Source organism: Verticillium nonalfalfae, assembly GCF_003724135.2.
Source record: "Verticillium nonalfalfae strain VnAa140/NRRL 66861 chromosome Unknown scaffold_19, whole genome shotgun sequence".
Lineage (NCBI taxonomy): Eukaryota > Fungi > Ascomycota > Sordariomycetes > Glomerellales > Plectosphaerellaceae > Verticillium > Verticillium nonalfalfae.
This window is the reverse complement of record NW_021167244.1, coordinates 82072-100198: the sequence shown is the minus strand read 5'-3', so window position 1 is coordinate 100198 and position 18127 is coordinate 82072. Positions and strand designations below refer to the sequence as shown.

At 54.6% G+C, this 18127-nt stretch overlaps 6 protein-coding genes across 6 annotated transcripts; 5 read left to right on the top strand and 1 right to left on the bottom strand.

The window, feature by feature from the left end:
- Positions 1-1185: 1185 nt before the first annotated feature.
- Positions 1186-3239, top strand: PHO89_1 (Na+/Pi symporter; the record flags this gene model as incomplete). The annotated part of the gene is made up of 4 exons (XM_028637414.1): positions 1186-1261; positions 1321-2653; positions 2799-2959; positions 3034-3239. The coding sequence occupies 4 exons, from the start codon at positions 1186-1188 to the stop codon at positions 3237-3239; spliced, it is 1776 nt and encodes a 591-aa protein (XP_028497286.1).
- A 971-nt stretch (positions 3240-4210) lies between these two features.
- On the top strand, positions 4211-5777 carry D7B24_003220 (uncharacterized protein; the record flags this gene model as incomplete). Its single annotated transcript, XM_028637413.1, has 3 exons — positions 4211-4424; positions 4534-4928; positions 5007-5777. The coding sequence occupies 3 exons, from the start codon at positions 4211-4213 to the stop codon at positions 5775-5777; spliced, it is 1380 nt and encodes a 459-aa protein (XP_028497285.1).
- Positions 5778-7096: 1319 nt separating this feature from the next.
- D7B24_003219 (uncharacterized protein) lies at positions 7097-9694 on the top strand (the record flags this gene model as incomplete). The annotated part of the gene is made up of 6 exons (XM_028637412.1): positions 7097-8387; positions 8446-8553; positions 8610-8765; positions 8820-8885; positions 8954-9223; positions 9285-9694. The coding sequence occupies 6 exons, from the start codon at positions 7097-7099 to the stop codon at positions 9692-9694; spliced, it is 2301 nt and encodes a 766-aa protein (XP_028497284.1).
- A 1131-nt stretch (positions 9695-10825) lies between these two features.
- Positions 10826-11675, top strand: D7B24_003218 (uncharacterized protein; the record flags this gene model as incomplete). The annotated part of the gene is made up of 4 exons (XM_028637411.1): positions 10826-10914; positions 10972-11167; positions 11222-11366; positions 11425-11675. The coding sequence occupies 4 exons, from the start codon at positions 10826-10828 to the stop codon at positions 11673-11675; spliced, it is 681 nt and encodes a 226-aa protein (XP_028497283.1).
- An 89-nt stretch (positions 11676-11764) lies between these two features.
- D7B24_003217 (uncharacterized protein) lies at positions 11765-12424 on the bottom strand (the record flags this gene model as incomplete). The annotated part of the gene is made up of 1 exon (XM_028637410.1): positions 11765-12424. The coding sequence occupies one exon, from the start codon at positions 12422-12424 to the stop codon at positions 11765-11767; it is 660 nt and encodes a 219-aa protein (XP_028497282.1).
- A 4002-nt stretch (positions 12425-16426) lies between these two features.
- Positions 16427-17924, top strand: D7B24_003216 (uncharacterized protein; the record flags this gene model as incomplete). The annotated part of the gene is made up of 2 exons (XM_028637409.1): positions 16427-16733; positions 16789-17924. The coding sequence occupies 2 exons, from the start codon at positions 16427-16429 to the stop codon at positions 17922-17924; spliced, it is 1443 nt and encodes a 480-aa protein (XP_028497281.1).
- Positions 17925-18127: the final 203 nt, after the last annotated feature.

Here is an 18127-nt window from a genome sequence, read left to right as displayed (position 1 = left end):
AAGGATCGCGACGTGGGAACGGCTTTAGGCTCCCAAACCCGCGGGTCTTGGCGGCAATTTAGTATGCTCTGGCGCCAAGCGCCCCACGAACCATCACGATGAAGGGATCAGAGGCGAGGCCGGCAAGGAAACTACGAGCAATAAGCGACCAAGTGGTCACTGTCGTTACGACACACAACTGCTTTGGGATGCACGTGGTGGCTTGCGGCTCTCTGATTTGATGTTGAGAATCCGTATGATGCTCGCCATTTGGCGCCTTGGCGCCTTGGCGCGGGAGCGCGATTGTATCTCTTTTGGTATTCCACATTGACTTCAACGACTGTATAGCGACTGTACCCAGATGAGTGGAGGCAAGGAATATGCCCTGCTGGTTACGTTTCCAGCAAAGTCTCTGTTGCATGTGCGCTGGCTGCTAGCAATGAGTCGCTGTAAGACGTCCTCTTGGCTCCCCCACCTTCACCACCAGGCTGTATACCCCCGGCACCTTGCACCACCGCATCATATCCGTCTTCGGACACCCCAAAACCTTGGTCTGCGGTCCACATACTTGTCCTACCGCATGTCTCCATTTCTACCTCTCGTCGAAGCCCATCGAGGCAGACCTGCACGTGGGAGCTAACTGTTCTTGGCACTGACATGCCACCTCCCTACTCGACCGCTGCGGCACCTCTTTTGGTATCCTGGTCTTCCTCTGTCGGTGCGCACAGGTAGCAGTGGGCGTCGAATAGACCTGATAGAACGCAGGCAATGATCGAAAGACGCAGGTCGGCCGTCCTTGGCAAGCAGGGCCTCTAGGATCCATATTCTGCCCATCCACACCAGAGCGATGCAGGGTGGTCTCGCTGATGCAGAGACTGCGGATGGGATGCTCATCGAGGAAAGTGTTGGACTGTCTCGCCCTTCATGGTGGCCTGCCAAGCGTGGCGAGCCCCGAGCCGTCATGAGCCCCGGTCATTTAGGTTACTTTCCGCGAGGTAGATGATGGTTCTGAGCTGGCTTCTTTGCATGTCCTCCCATGCAACTCAACCTTATATATAATCTGTGGCTCGTCCCTCTCTGCAACTGTGTCAGGCTCTCTCTCAAACCAAGTCATCACCCTGACCCTCAGCCTGGCCTCGCCTCTTGCCTACCACAAGGCCTTGAGAATCACCTTTTCTTGATTTCAGACAACCAAAGTTGCCAATCATGGCTCCACTTCACCAGTATGACTATCTGCTGGCTGCAGGCTTCATCTTTTCGTTCCTAGACGCCTGGAATATCGGTATGTTCTGCTCTCGTGACTCCCTGGGAAGGCTATTCTGACGTGTGATTCTTTTCCAGGTGCCAACGATGTCGCCAACTCGTGGGCCACATCCGTGTCTTCGCGGTCCGTAACCTACATCCAGGCCATGGCCCTTGGCTCCGTGCTGGAGTTCGCTGGAGCCGTCGGTGTCGGAGCGCGAGTCGCCGATACCATCCGTACTAAGGTCCTCGACCTCGACCTCTTCGCCGACAACCCAGCTATGCTGATGCTCGGCATGGTCTGTGCCATCGTTGCGTCCTCCCTCTACCTGACTGTCTGCACCAAGATCGGTCTCCCTGTTTCGACAACCCACACTATCATGGGTGGTATCATTGGTATGGGTGTTGCGACTGTCGGCGTTGATGGCGTCATCTGGGCCGACTTTGATGCCGGTATCAACGCTGGTGTCATCCAGGTTTTTCTTGCATGGATCATCGCGCCTGGTCTGTCGGGCGTTTTCGCCGCGATCATCTTCCTCGCAACCAAGTACGCTGTCATGGTCCGCAACAACCCTGTCATCAAAGGTCTCGCCACTGTGCCCTTCTACTTCGGCATGACATCGTCTCTTATCACCATGCTTCTCATCTGGAAGGGTGGGTCGATCGAGACCGGCTTCAATGGTGCCGAGGAGGCCGGCCTTATCGTCGGAGTCGGCTCCGCTGTCGCCCTCTTCGTCGCCGTTTTCTTCGTCCCCTGGCTGTACCGCGTTGTCATCAAGGACGACTGGCAGCTTCGCTTCTGGCACATTCCTATGGGCCCCCTCCTGCTCCGCCGTCCTGAGCCTCCTGTTCAGCCTGAGGGTTTCCGCGGTGGCATCAAGGATTACTACGAGGGTCACCTCACCAGGGAGGAGCTCAACGCCCTGCGTGCCGGTGGCGGTCACAGCGCCGACGAAGAGGCCAACCCTACTGGCGAGACCAAGGTCCTCGGCAACGATGTCTCGGACGTTGACTCGGGTCGTGTCGCCTCCGCTCCCGTCGACAGACGCGAGGACCATCTTACCGACGAGAAGAGCCCCACCGCTGGTCTTGTCGGTCCCCGGCCCGAGGGCAAGTGGAGCTCCGGCCCCGTTCTCTTCTGGCGTCTCAAGTGGGTCTTCCTCCGCGGTGTTGATCAGGACATCCACAAGCAGCAGCGCCGCAAGAACATGCTCTCCGGCGATCTCGACGAGATTCACTCGCACGTCTCTCACTTTGACAACCGCGCCGAGTACCTCTACTCTTTCCTTCAGATCATGACCGCCTCCGTCGCTTCGTTTGCCCATGGCGCCAACGACGTCGCCAACGCAATCGCCCCTTTCGCTACTATCTACGAGATCTGGAGGACCAACGCTATCGCTGGTTCCAAGTCCCCTGTGCCCACATGGATTCTGTAAGTTTCCCATGCCCATAATGATTTCGCGGGGATGGGGGCTGTCGGCGCTCATTCGCGTGGGGCCCACATCCCCGGCACCGCGACCCCAGACTCGCAATAATCCCATCCGACTCAAACCGTGAGATAAAGAATTCTAACAAAGTCCCAGCGTCTACGGAGGTGTTGGCATCTCCATTGGCATTTGGACATACGGCTATCACATCATGCGTAACCTCGGTAACCGTCTGACGCTCCACTCTCCCTCGCGCGGTTTCGCCATGGAGCTCGGCGCCACCTGCACCATCATTCTTGCTACCCAGCTCAGTAAGACCTTCCCATGTCATTCTTTAGTGGCCTGTTGACTGCTGGAGGGTTTCAGACGCTGACTAAACCCACAGAGCTTCCCGTCTCGACCACCCAGTGTCTCACCGGTGGTGTGATCGGTGTTGGCCTTTGTTCCGGCACCTGGAGATCTATCAACTGGCGTATGGTTGCATGGGTGTATGGGGGTTGGGTACTGACTCTGCCTGTTGCTGGATTGCTCTCTGGTGCTCTCTGCGGTATTATTATCAATGCTCCTCGTTGGGGCTATGTCAGTTCCTAACTGAGGAAGATGGGGTGCAATGGTTTACGAGCATGCTTGCTATTCCAATCTACGCGCCGTGGATCGATCATGCACGAGGATTAAGGGGGGTAGAGACTCAAAGGCTGGCCCGGCGTCTATCCTGGTAGTTGTCAGGGCATTCAAGTTTCGACCTCGCGTTCACTAGAACAATCTCATATAATCAGATGATCTCTGTACAATGCGAAGGCTCTGACTCTGTCTCACGATACGCCAATCTATGAGAACAAGGCTGAGAGTCAGCTCTGCCGCTGTAAGCATTAAGTGGAGTGGCGACAGTTCGTCGATGGCACATAAGCCCCCAAAGTGACAGGGATTCACCCCGAACAATAGTCAGCACATATCCTGCAGCTTATGTGCAGCCATGCGTTAGGCGCCGGCCAGAATATTCGACACAGGGGTCAACACAGGTGCCAGGATGCCCTCATTGGATGCTGTGTTCGGGGCTGAGCTCTGGGGCTTACGAGAGGCTGCGCTTTTCGATATGAATCATGATGAGCTCTCGATCTAAGAGGGCTGCGACTGAGGCTTCTGGGGCGCAGGACCTTGTGCTGTAGCCCAATGCGGAAAGACAGGTTCCAAAAACAAAGATGAGTTTGCGGAATGGCTTCCAGCGCCAAGAATACCAAGCGGCTGGTTTTGCAAGGCCTTGGGTATTCTCGCGGGCCCTGAGAGAGAGACTCTGCTCTCCAAGTATAAAGAATGTAGATGGCCCCAAAATGTACTACAATACGCCATTTAGTGTCTCAATTCCTCCAGTGATTCATCATCATTATCATCTTGTCTCTTTCCTTTCATTTTTCTTTTCCTTCCGTCACGAGCCCGTTTTCTTCTTGGTCGTTCCATCAAATTACAAATTCGAAAAACAACCGATTTTATACAAGCACTTTCTTTCCTTACAAAATTCTTTCTGGACGCTTCATCTCACTTGAGTGATTTCAAAATATCTCAATATGAGGGCTGATATCGCGTCTGTCGTTGTGCAGGCTGCCTTGGTCCAGGCCTATGCTGTCCCGCAAATGTCGCCGCGTTCCGGCGATCCTCTCAACGACGTGAACAAGTGGTGCTTCCCGCCAAGTCTGAGCACGGAGGAGAGTGCTTACAAGTTCTGGGACGAGGAGATTGGCGGCAGCTGGCTATTGAACTCATGGGCAAAGATCAGCCAGCGTAAGTTTTACCCCTGGCTCTTGAGCACCCAGGGTGCTGGCGTTGGTGCCGATTCATTGCGGCTCTGAAGATTGAGTGAATATGTGCTGACCGCAGAACCTTTCATTAGACGGACCCAAGGATTGGTTGATGGGAGATGGGGGCTATGAGAGAGGACTCTACTCTGTCAGCAAGACCGCCTTTGACTCTTGTACCGTGCTTGGCGGGACCTGCAAGGCAACGAAGAATTGGGACTGCCCACAATACTTTGCCGAGGCCGAGGAGCCCGAGAACTCCAATGACCTCAAGCCCGCCTACTGGCAGTTCCGAGCCCTCGAGGGCGTGTACACTGTTTTCAACCATTACTACACCGAGCTGCACGCCAAAGTCACCGAGCTCAGCGGTCGTATTGATGAGATCATTCTCACGATTGGTGGTAAGCCAGAGACTGATGACGACATGGTTGCATGGGTTGCTGCAGCTTTCAACATGCTTGGAGGCGGGTTTGGTCCTATTCCCGGAGCTGTAAGTCCACGCCAAATGCGCTCTCCAACACGAGCACAGCACATCGTCCACTCCTGTTACTGACTTTCGTTTGGACAGGGCGCTTCTTTCACCTTGATTGGCGAGATACTTTCCCTGGTCGAGAAAGAGGAGGACGAGCCTGTCAATGGGAAGATCAGTGCCGAGCTCAGCAAGGCTTTCGCCCAAACCAAGCATGGCCTCGAGAAGACCCTCCGTGCGGTCTTCGGTGCTTCTACGATTGACGACGATTATACCAATCTTCCGGCTCCCAGAAACGACAACTACGATTTCCCCATAGCCAAGTTCCTCAACACGGGCATCTGGCTCGCGCATCTGCACACGAGCGGCATCACAGATCATGTGCAGGACGCAGTGAAGAACATCGAGCGCAAAGTTGCTCATCAAGCACTCGTCCATGCATACTATGTCCTCGTCCTCAACGAGCATCGTCCGAGTGAGCAGGAATGCTACGACGGTGTCATTGGACGCGAGTGGATCGAATGGGAGAACAAGTTTTACTGCGTCAATCTTCAGCAGTGGGACCAACGTGTGAGCTTGTACCGGGAGCCGCTACCAGAGTTCCACAGCGGCGTGATGGCGCAGTACGGTCTCGACAATCGTGCCGCTTACTATCGCTCCATCATGGACTGCGGTTTCAACGCTGAGGGTGACCACAACCTTGACCTCAGCAGCGAGGGTCCTGGCAAAGTGCCAAGATGTTACTTCCCCATGGCGATGGTTCGTATCGTGAAGGAAGAGCAATGCGGGACAAGGGGCACATGCCACCACAATGTTGAAGCGGTTGAGGGCGTCCCGTTTGAGTACGATTTCATTGGCTACGACCCTTGAGAAGGACTGAATCGGGGAGCATCGAGAGGATTTGCCTCTGGTAGTGTCTAGGTGGAGTCTGGGCCGATTGCCTCTCAAGATCACATCATCGTCGTTGCTTCCTCTACTTGGATTCGTGTTGCGTTCCTGCCCATACTGTAGAGATAAACCAGGTGCATTGAGCCATCCGTGGCAGGTACCGGCCCTGAGCGTAGAGATCTGGTAATCTTGATGGCAGAAAAGGCAAGGAAGCTACCATCTGGGCCACTTACTGCACTGATCGTGAATCATCGACGATACTGCTGCAAACCAATCTACCACTCTTCACCGCCCACGCTCCAGTTCTTTACGACCCAAACCTCCCACCAACGTCTCCTTGGACCGCGCCCCCTTCTCTCGTTCTTGATTGCTCACATAAAAATCAGCATGGTAAGGACCGCCCAGTTTGCACCCCCTGCTTGCGCCAATCCCATGCGACTTTCAGCCCGCGTCTTCCTACCTCTTCACGACATCTCCAAAATCAAATCTTTACCCGACCCGAGATTGACAGTATCATGTACAGTACCAAGCGGTTGACAAATCACCGACAATGAAGCGCGCAGCCTCCGAAGCTCTCGCCAGGCTGCCCCACCTCATCGAGCAGTTCATTTACGATGGAAGCATGTGGTCCATCGATCCTATGTGCGATAGCAAGCCGATCCCGCAACAATCTCACAATACCGGAGCTGGTGTGGTAACGTCGCGATAAGATGCAAGAGGAACTCCGCAAGAGCGATAGAGTATATACTTCCAGCTAGCTGGCACCGAATCTGACCCGTACCCTATCGATCTGTGGCTCGTACTGGATTGTCTCTTGTCCTCGTGCAAGGTACCTAATGCAATCTACTAGTATCGCCATGTAAATTAGATGCACCTACTGAGGCCTCTACTGGCACGTCCGTCCTGGTAGGCACCTAATACACCATGATCACCCAGCACATTATGATCACCTAATACATAATGAGCGCCCAATACACTATGGAGTAGACTTCCTGTAAAGTGATTGGATCTCATCAGCCACGACGCCCAGCTAATGTAATGGCTGGTTGAGATGAATGACGGTATGCAAGCTGCTCACCAGGCAGTCGCACTAAGATCCATGTCATCCAATGATGCTCGTCCCACGAGCGACCGATTGGCTCACCGAAGCCCGTCGAGCATTGGTGGCAGCAGTCTGGCCGTTTCAGCTGCATCTCATAAATATCGGGCTCTCAGACTGCGTGTGCTGAGGACAGCCTGCTTTCTTACCCCCGCCCAAATTCATTCCATCATCCACCATTCTTCCTCACACCTCGCAAGCCATGAGTCCATCATCGTCTGTGTCAGGGTCATCCGGAGCGGAGTCATGCGATGAGGACTTCTCTGTCATTGAGCGCCTTGCCGATGCTATTCGCACCGAAGAAGACGTCAGGTTCTCGCCCGATGAGAGAGCATTACTTGTCAAAGAATTGTATGAGGGGCCGAGGAAGTGCCAGTGCTGCGTAAACTGGATCGAAGAATGCCCCGAGCACGTCGTTGTTCCTGTTTTCGATGAGCCGGAGAAAGAGATCGATGTTGGACCACCTCTCGTCATTCGAAGACGTGTAAATCACAGCGAGAACAGTACCCTCGTGTCGCTCGACTCGATCGAAATCCGCCATGCAGCAGCACGCCAGGTATTGCTCGACGTCTTTAGCATGTATGACGGCTTTGTCGGCGTCATTCGACACTTGGTATTCAAGGCGCCGTTCCATGTGTTCTTCTGGCATTGGGACCGCTTCGATGAGGCCGTCGCCAACGAAGAAGATCCCGAAACCCGCAAGGTCCTAGTCGCCCTGCGCGCCGTCGTGAAACGAGAGCTCGCCGAGGCTTTTGCCATCTCAAAAGAGCTCGCGAGCAACGGTGTCATTTCGAGCATGTTTCTTTGGGCACTTTTTGCGCCTGGCTCCATCGTCTATGGTCGAGAGGGTATCCATGATCGCTTCTACGTTGTTGATGCGGTCCAAGTCGACCCCTTTCAGACAGGGCTCAACTTGCGCTTCGTGGACTGGACTGGACGTCGGTTTGGCGGGGCTTCTAAGCACATCTCGATGCCAAACTTTTTCGGCACCCGACGAATCACGTCTTTGGCAGTCTACCCAGCGACGTACCTCGACGACTTGCCGAAAGTGCAGGCAAGTTTACTCGCCAGGGGCCGCAAGTTCGCCGGGCTGGCCGGCATGCATTACAAGTCCTACCGGTCCTGGTCCGGTGCGAAGGCCGGCTCATCCGACCAGCAGCATGAAGAGAGCAGGATCGTCCTTGACACATCCGAACATGCGCGACGTCCCCGAACTCAACCACTGTGGAAGAGGTGCCAGCATGGGATTCCTCTCCACACGTTCCTCATCAGTCAAGAGCCCATTGACAAGGTGCCCCGAGGTCGGCATATACCACTACCCAACCCAAATCAGAACCCCCAGGGGCCGCCGGTCCCAGGTGCGCCTTACATGAATAACGGTTGGAATAACAATGTGGTCCCTCATCCACCTCGCCCTGGTCGTCCCCATAGATCTTATGGCAAGGGCCCACTTGTCCCGGCTTGCGATAGTGACAGCGAACAGGATGATGATGGTGAGATGAAATGTGAAAGTTTCGCTGGGCTGCGCTGACGTGCCGGCCATTGTTGCAGACACATCCGATCGCGGCCTTGCAGCAGCCCGCAACAGGCTGACTGACGTGCAGCTTCAGCTCTGCGCCCCTAAAGTCTGGGGTTACAGCATGAGGACCAAAGCCTGGCGTAAGCTACTGATTTCTACCACCATCATTGTTGCCACTTGACTGAACCTTTTACAGGCACCTTTGATGTCGACCGTGTATCAGACATAGAGTGGAACACGAAACCCTTTGAGAGCCTCGTCCTCCCAGAGGGGTACAAAGACTTGATACTGTCCTTTGTGGAAAGCCAGGTCAAGGAAGGAGACACTTTTGATGATGTTATCAACGGGAAAGGTCAGTTGCTTTTCTTTGTGTGCGTTGTGAATGCTAGAAATTGACGCGCTTCAGGTGGCGGTCTGGTTATCCTTCTTGCTGGCGAACCAGGTGTTGGAAAGACCCTGACAGCTGAATCTGGTATGTTTTCTTGCTGCTGACTTGATTTTTCATCTTTTGAACTCATTTGTGAATCTAATTGGGTGCAGTCGCGGAAAAAATACAGGCGCCTCTGTACAAGCTTGAGCTTGGAGAGGGCAACTCCGTTCAAATGAAGGAGACCGACGAATCTCGATCGAGGTCTCGTTCGCGGTCGCGACGTCGTAGCCGTAGTCGTAGCCCCGAGCAGGTCAGTAGCGATGTCAAGACAGCCTTCAATCTCGCTTCTCGGTGGGGCGCTGTGCTCCTCATCGACGAATGCGACCTCTACCTCGAGCAGAGGAGCGACACTTCGACGCAACGTAACAAACTTGTGTCCCGTATGTCAACCCAAACTCCACGCGCCGTCTTCATCATTACATTCAATGCTGACAGACCTAGGCTTCCTCACGGAACTGGAATACTATCCTTCGCTGCTTTTCCTCACCACGAACAGGGAACGCGTTCTCGACCCGGCGGTGTACTCGCGCATCCACCTGACCATCAATTATCCGGCGCTTGACGCGCCTTCCCGAACCAAGATCTGGACAACCTTCTTGTCGCATGGTACTGAGTCCTCCATCTCAGAACGCGAGCTCGAGGTCTTGGCAAATATCGACGTCAATGGTCGGCGCATTCGTAATATTGCGAAGACAACCAAGATCCTAGCGAAACGAGCTGGGCGACCCATCTGCTTTGACGACGTTAAAAAGGTCATGCGAATCACAGAGGGTCTCGTCATCGAGGATCCTGAGCCTGAGCCGGAGTATCAGGACGCGCGGGATCCGTTCGGGCTGGACGGCTTTCATTAGGGCGGTGGCCTGCATTGCGGCCATTACGAATTACGTCCATTATGAGTTGTTTCCTTCATTGAGCTTTCTTTTGACATTTACATGACCACTGGCCCCTATTTTAAGTTGATGCTCTTTTCGGTCTTCGAGAATGTCATACAATATTTACCAACTAAGAGAACGATATGAAAGTCTTCAATGTCGGTTTCCATGCCTCATAGCTAAGTGGCTTAATAGACTGTACGATGTGCTCATGCTAACTTGATATTTATTACAGATCACTCATATTAAGATGATCCTGTTATTCTATATAAGCTGAAGAAATGATGTATCGCTTTTTACTGCTCATGTAACATTGTACCTACTATCATCGATGTGGAGGTATTATCAGCATTCTATATGAATCATGAGATATTGCAGTTACGTGGGCACGATGATCTTGATCGTCATTAAGACGATGAGCTGCAAAGTTTAGCGCTCCACATCAATTTGGGAAAGTCAGGATGATTGCTTGCTGAACACGGCTTTCTTTGAGGGGGACGCCCTTCCCTTCGAGAAACAGTCCGCATCCACCTGAGTGCGGTGAAATCCCGAGTCTATATTGCCGGACGATCCGAAACCTCCACACAATTGCGGTGAAATCCCGACTGACCCCATGTTATCGCGTGTCTGTCAGTGTCCATATCAGACCCATGGGCCAATCATCGGGGTTGTTGAACAACCTTTACGATACAGCCAGATCCCAAGCGATCACAAACGAACCCGCTGTCACTTCACTTGCATGCACTGCTGCTGCTGCGTAGCACTTTCCAAGTTGAGACTCAGGCGTAGAGCCACACGCTCGTTGTCTCCAGACAGGATGATTCAGCGGGCTTTACAAGACGCTAACCTCGCACAAAACCTGAGCTTGACGATACTCCAACTCCAATGTCGGCAGTCGGAAGTTTTACCTCCGACCTCTTGGTGCTTCTTTTTCTTTCCGCTGATTCAGCTCAAGGGCCTCGACAGCTGGGCTTCCGTGTGAGATGTCGCGTCGACTGAGATATAAAGACAGCGTAGATGCTCCAGGCTTGTTGTTGCCTTCTCTGCTCCTGTAATCCATTCCTTTTATCTCAACAAATATCGAGTGTCGCGACTCATCCATCGGAAAACATGGCCATGCAGTTCTTCCTGATGGGGCTTCTGAGCTTGAGGGCCCTTGCACTTCCTATTGAGGAAACTTCGACCTGCGCCAAACTTTGGTTTGTTACCTATGACCAATACTCATGGCCTATTCACTCTATCTGACGTTCTACTAGGGGTCAATGTGGCGGCGAGACCTGGGCAGGACCCAATTGCTGTACCGCCGGGAGTACCTGCAAGGTCCAGAATCAGTGGTATAGCCAGTGCCTAGCAACCACAGGCACGAGCGACGGACCACTAGACTATTCGCTGGCCGACGAGAGAAGCTTCCGTGAGCTCTCTTACAAGTGGTCCATTGCTTGGGATAGAAAGGTAATGACGAATCTTTGGATCATGCGATCGAACACGATCTGATGGCCAGAACAGGATAAATCAACCTGGCTCGCCATCACTGCACCTCAGGTAGTGGCCGACTATGCTGACTACCCAGCTGTGGGCACTGTGACGATCGCCAGCCCAGATGACATCTTCACACACTCGTTCACTCTGACTAGCCTTGGTGATATACGACGTGAGTCAGCAGATTGTCCGCATTGTCAATGATCAACACTGATGCTAGGCTCTGATAGTCGGCACTCAACATTTCCTCGGCGCATCCTTTTTCACACGCACCAATGCCACAGAGGTCAAGGGAGACTGGCAGGTTCGGGCTCGCCACGTGAGGACGCATCCCAATGGTACGCAAGCCCAGTGGGACTCCAGTGCTTTCGTCGAGTTTCTATATGTTGTGGTCGACGGGCACTGGAAGATTGGTGGTATACGACCTCACACAGTTGTGGCTACTACGGGGCGGCCGGAAGATGTCATCGGCTCATTCTGAGGAACGCTGGCTCGGCGTCTGGTTTCCGCGCACGTGAGAGTCGCTCCCGCTCGTTTTGAGCCTGGATCCACGGCCTTAGCTAGAGGTTTCTACAGATTTTCGAAAGCCGCTTCGTCTGGAAGCTCGATAGCTGTAGCCTCTGTTGTCGACGCAGGCCAGGGCTCAACTTGAAGTGTCGGCCAGATTCCCTTCCAACGCCTCGCCTTCTTCTCATATGCCTCTCTCGTGCCCAGGACTGCGTTAGGCCTAGCAACCATGTTGAAAAAGTCCGAAAGCCCTCGGGGCGCATACACTGTCCACTGCCCGTCAAATTCCAGTCTCACGCCGAGCATGGCGCTCGTTGAGATCCACGAGTCGATGCCCGCCTCCGTGCTGCCGTGGGGCGGACACGGAACGCCGTGTTTCTGCTCATACCAGAGGTGGACGCGCGCCTGGTTCCGAATCTCAACGTCCACGCCTAGGTCGGCGAAAAGTGCCCTGCCAGCCTGAATATGTTCGTCTTCTGCATCGTAGGAGAGATCCGAGGCGTCGTGGTATACGAGGTCGTAGTCACTGATGCCCGTGTCCGACGGCATGCCTGATACGTTGTTCCATATGGTCTGCGAGAGGGACCCCGCCGCCAGGTACCAGTTCGGCAGGCCGAGCCGTGCTGCACGATTGATCACAGCGACAAGGGTCGCATTCGTCGAGAGAATCTCCCGGAGATGGACGAGCTGTATATGCAGCGGCAACTGAGCAACGTTTGACATATTTTCGAGTCGTAATCTTAGGGCCGTGTATCTATTTCTCGGGGCCGATATGACAGAAGGTTGGCGCTGTGAAATGGGTTCTGGTGGTACCTCGGCGCACTGACCATGGCCCAATGTAGCACGTGATGCATCAGCACATTGAGAACCAGACCCCTGGCAGGTACCCATTCATTCATCTGACGATTTGCAATGTGCAAGAGAATCAGCCTCTTGCCTTGCGAACTACTGAGCATCCGCCGCATGCTGTGAGGAGATCTGGCAGAAAAGACGTGTGACTGCGCAAAGCCAGTCGACACCAATCGAGCCAGGGACAAGACTCCGTCTGGCTCCGATGCTGTTCTAACAATCTCGCCACCTGCCCGTATCACAGGCTTATCACGGCGCCGGGGATTCGGTTGCGCGTCGATGAACCCTGAATGAGCGACGCGTCAGATCAGCCAAGCCAAGCTCCAGGAGGGTAGGCAGATCAAAGGAATCAGAACCGAAATGGTGGGCACATGGTTACGCATCAAGGCTGCTTGTGCTTGGCTCGATGGCTGCAGATGAGGTCTTGGTATTGATAGGTAGGGGCTCGTTCTAGGCTCACAGGCTTAAGAAATATTGCTCTCCTGCCCTGTTGGAATGGTACATGGGAGCTGAGCAAGATAGGACCTGCCTATGTCGGTCGTATTATCGAGCTCAATATTTCAATGCCAACAAACCACCCCATTGCAATGACACGAGAGAAACGTTTGTGGCATGGCGACTGCTGCAGGGTTACATGTGGCGCTTGTTGATGCGATGAGTAGCATGGATGCTATTGGCGTTGTTCTTTCGCTCATCATGCCATATGAAGAGCCTCGGTGAGTTCCTCGACTCTAGACAAGAAATGAATAGCAGAAGCTTAGAACTCGTAAAAACGGCGCTGTCGTCGTCACCATGAAGAAGTGATAGCGTGAACAATCGACCACAGTGCCAACATTGCTGCAGGGGCACCATCGCAAACAGAAAGCGGGCATATTGCAGGCCGACCGAATATGCGGATACTCGCGGGGCCAGACGCGAAGCAAAGGCTGTCTTGTTGCTCGTGACATGGCCCCATCGGTGGGAGGCGCGGTGGCGTTGGAGGTGCCGGTGCTAGGAGAATTCACAAGGGCTTCCACCTAAAAGAGTTTTTCAAAGCCAAGCTCAGATCAGCCTAGGCTGCGCGGCAGGGCGCCCAGCCGCTGACGATGGAGGCTGACGGCACCACGCTTCTCTTCGTTTGGCCTTGTCTTCGTTTGACCTTGGCTTGGAGAGAACTCAAGTCGCCGTGGTAGAAACGTAACTTCTGCCACTCTGTACTGTGGTTGCTGCCAGCAGCTTGACCTGCTGGCAGTGAGGTAGGCACCTTACTTGCCCATGTCGTTCCGGTCAACCCTGCTCCTAATTCGGTCTTCCGTCCCGTGCCCATGTGCAGGGAAGACGCGCGAAGGCTGGAGATTGGGGGACCAACGCGCAGAAGGCCCCATCAATGCGTTGCAGTGGGAATCACAGCTTGGACTTGGCTCTGGACTTAAGCTCATTGGCAAATGGCACCAAAGGCTCGGCACCGCAGGTCACCGCAGGGAATGGGCAAGGAGAAGGGTGGGTGCGGGTGGGTGCAAGGTGGTCAAGTGGAACAGCAGACCAATGGAGGAGGGTGAAAACTGCTTGCGACGCGAGAAGTTGGCAGCGGCGAAAAACTGGATTGAAAGCGACAAGAATTAGGGCGATCGGGCGCTTTACGACGGCAGAAGCACGGGATGGCAAAGCCAAGGAGCATGAGGAAGCCATGACTGGTTGAGATGGGGGAAGATAGCTTGCCAAGTGACAGTTGGAGGAGGGGGGGGGGCTCGATGGCTCTTGCCAGGATGGAAATGGGGAGGTCAGAAGGGCAGCAAGGCAGGTGCGTGAGCCGGGCATCGAGCGGGCAGGATCAGTTGAGCGACGTTGGGGAGGGGCCGGTGGTCGTGAGAGAACACCGCCCAGACCGCCGAGCCTTTGCCGAGACTCTCGGCGGCAACCTGTACCCGGTGATGGAGTGGGAGAAGCCAATCAGCCGACCGGATGCGGAGATTGAAAGTGCGTTGCTTCGCACCATCCCGGCACGAAAACAGGCATCGTCGGCCGTGGGCGTCCATTGTTCGCCCCCGGTTGCCTTGGCTTATCCTTGGCTGCTGGCATGGAGTCAGGAAGTCGTGCTTGGCCACTTGGCGCCTGAAGATTTCCTTCCTCGCACTTCCTTGTGCCCCTGCCACGCTCAAGACACGGCTTCGTTGATGCCCATCGCACCTGCCCACCTACCTCTCGGTCCCCTGCCCTTCTGCACTCCTGCCCTTCTGCTCTTACGTGATAGCCTCGCGTCTGCTCTCTGGTCAAATCCGGGGCAGAAGCTGCTCACACTGGGGGAATTAGGTCGTGACAAATGGCTCCGACCGTAATTTGTCCCCAATCGCCCCTCAATCGACTGTAACCACGATGGATCTCATGACAGCAGAAAATTCAGAGTACGTGACGGAAAATCTCCGCGAAACAAAGCACACCGCATCGCTCGCCGCGAGTCACGATGCCTACCAGACGTTAGCCACGGGCCGGGTTCGCTTGGGGTTTTTCGCTCATTTCGCTTGCTCGACACCGACTGCCGGCCTTTTGTCCGCTTGACACCTCTCCGTGCCTTGAGCCTCATCGGCCGCCCAGCGAACGACGAATGGATCCCTCCCCAGATATGATGGGGTCGACTAACCCGAAAGGCGCGCGCCTTTTTCGGTCGCTTGTCTCGACACGATCATCTCTCGCACAGTTCAAGCCCGCGCAGTGACAACGACTGACAGACTAGCGTCCGAATCGAGATGCCTGGCCGCGACTCGACCACGAGATTCAGCCATGCAATGACATGATGATTTCCTCATGGAAACCGACCAAATGCCTCGCTGGACTGTTTGCCCTCCTAGGCCAGATACAACCAGGTCAGGCAGGGGTGCCCCGAGCAGTTTCTGAGCCTTCTTGCGTGTTCGATTCTAGACCTTGTCTGTCCAGACGGTCGACAGTCTGTATGCCCACCGAAAGCTGGCCGGTGCTGCAACCCGCTGACTGGGTGGCATTGGGGGTTCCAACCCAAGGCCAAAGTCCCACTTGCTGCCTGCTCCTTATCTTCTGGAAGCCTTCTTCGCGTCCCTGAACGGCCGCCGCGTGCCAACCAAGGACAACCCTCACGCGATGGACGAACCCGCTAGGCCCAATGACGAATCCCAAAAAAGAGCATCTTGCAGGCTTGGGCCTATCCGTGGACTGACCATGACCAGCCACATGAGACTGACCAGGGTGCTCATGCCAGTCGCACGCAAGCGAGACAAGGCTTCGTGTGGTGGGGAGCAGGAGCGAGCATGCGGGGATGGAGAAACTGGCGAGTCTCACGAGTTGCCGGACCTCTCAAGCGGGTGCCCTCCTTGTCTGACCTTCCTTTAGAGAGAAAAATGCCAATGCCACCAAGTGGTGATACCGCGCCTTGGCGAGATACGCACCTCGGGCTTACCGTCCCAATTCTGCCAACGAAATGCGACGAATCGTCCCGCACCCTGACCCTGCCCACCGGACCCTCGAGATCGCCACCTGATAGACAAGAACGACATGATGTCTGCCTTCCTATCGCGTAGCTCTGGGGTAATTAGATGGCTATTGGTTCCGAGCCACTACCCATCGTTGAGCTTCCCTCCCTGTCTTCGACCCAGCCCTGGTCTTGGACGGGCATGGGCATGGCTGGCCACGGGTAAGAAGGGCTATCCCCCCCCATCGAGGACCGGATTGCCTCGATGGATGGATATATAGCCCATCTGTCGGTACCACCTCTTCGGTTTCTAGTCGTGCTTCCCCTCTTCTTCTTTCTTCCAGCCCTAGGTCGACATTGCAGCTCCCCCTCTCAGGTCAACCCTCGTCTTGCTTGTGTCAGCCCTCCCCTTACCCGCAAGACGAAAACACGCGCAGTCGACCATCGTCAACTCAACCATGGGTGTCGACGAGGAGAAAAGGGCCATGGAGTCCAACGACCAGGTCAAGGAGAGTTCCTCCTACGACCAGCCCACCCCTCAGCCCACCGGTCCTGTTTCCGCCGAGGTCGAAACAGTCAAGAAGCCTTGGTGGCACTCGGTCAAGGAGCCCGGCTCCGCCACTCAAATTGTCATCGCCGCCGCCCTCGCCATCGGCATCGGTCTGGGTGTGTCTGCTGGCGTGGGTGTGGACAATATCCCTGAGGCTGCCCCCGTCATCATCGGTATTCCTGGTTCTCTCTGGCTTCGCGCACTTCGCGCCACTGGTCAGTACATGTCGGCATCTCAATATAACGTCGGTCACTAACTTTGCTTTTACAGTCCTCCCCCTGATTATTTGCGCAATGATCTTGGCCATCCAGCGTCTGCGCGAAGTTGCTCAAGGTGCTGCCGTCCTTGCGAAGTGGACCATCTCCTACTACGTTCTCACGACCATTCTCGCCATTGCTTTCTCCATCATCATGACGTCTCAAATCTGGGAGCCCTTGATGGAGAATGCCGCCACGGGAGAGGGCGATTCTGAGTTGGAAGAGAGGAAGCCTCACCAGATTGTGCAGACACTCTTCTTCACTCTGATCCCCCAGAACGTCGTCTACGCTCTCGCCAACGACGAGCTGCTCGCGATTCTTGTCACTTCGATCATTGTCGGATACCTGATCAGGGATCCCGCAACCTCCGCCATTCTTCGTGCCGTCATTGAGGTCGAGGCTATGATCACCAAGATCATTACCTTCCTCATCAAGCTGGCGCCCATTGGCGTGTTCTTCTTGATTCTTCCCAACCTCTTCAAGCTCGACATGGCCAGTGTCGGTACCAATCTCGGTGTTCTCATCGGCGGCTCCATCAGTTCTATGCTGATCCACCTGTGGGTCATCTTGCCGATTCTCTTCTTCGCCTTTACTCGAAAGAACCCATACCCCTACTGGGCCAAGTCGTCGGCCGCGTGGCTCACTGCCTGGGGTACCGCTTCTTCTGCTGCCACCCTTCCCGTCACTCTGCGCGTCGTCCGCGAGCGTGGCGTTCCCACTACCGTCAACAAGTTCGCTGTTCCTCTTGGTTGCTTGATCAACATGGACGGTACCGCCATCTACTTTCCCATGGTGTGCGTGTTCATGGCTGCTACCCAGGGCATCAAGCTCGACGCCGGCCAGTATATCATGATCCTCCTCTTGTCCACTCTTTCGGCCATCGGAACTACGCCCATTCCGTCGTCATCCCTTGTCTTGACACTCATGATCACTTCCTCTGTCGGTATCCCTGAGACTGATATGTTTGCCGTCGTCGTCGCAATCGACTGGTTCATCGACCGTTTCCGCACCATGGTCAACGTTTCTGGTGATATCTTCGCTGCTGGCATCATTGAGAAGATGACAGGTGTCCGCGATCCCGAGGACATGGTTGATGAGGACCTTATTGCCGAGCGTAACAACGTCCACGACAACACTGACCGTGTTTGAGGGTGTGGGTCCGGTTTGAGGAGGGATGTATGGAGTTATTGTAAGAATCTTTCGTTTAGCATTTGATAGTCTCAATCCCGATTTGCTATCATCTCATGGCGGATCATGTGTTATGGTTGATTTGCTGTTATAAAGTGACGTAGGTGATGGTGAGGGCGAGTAAGTACTGATGTCGGCGTAGATGCATGCTTGAGCGTATTCAT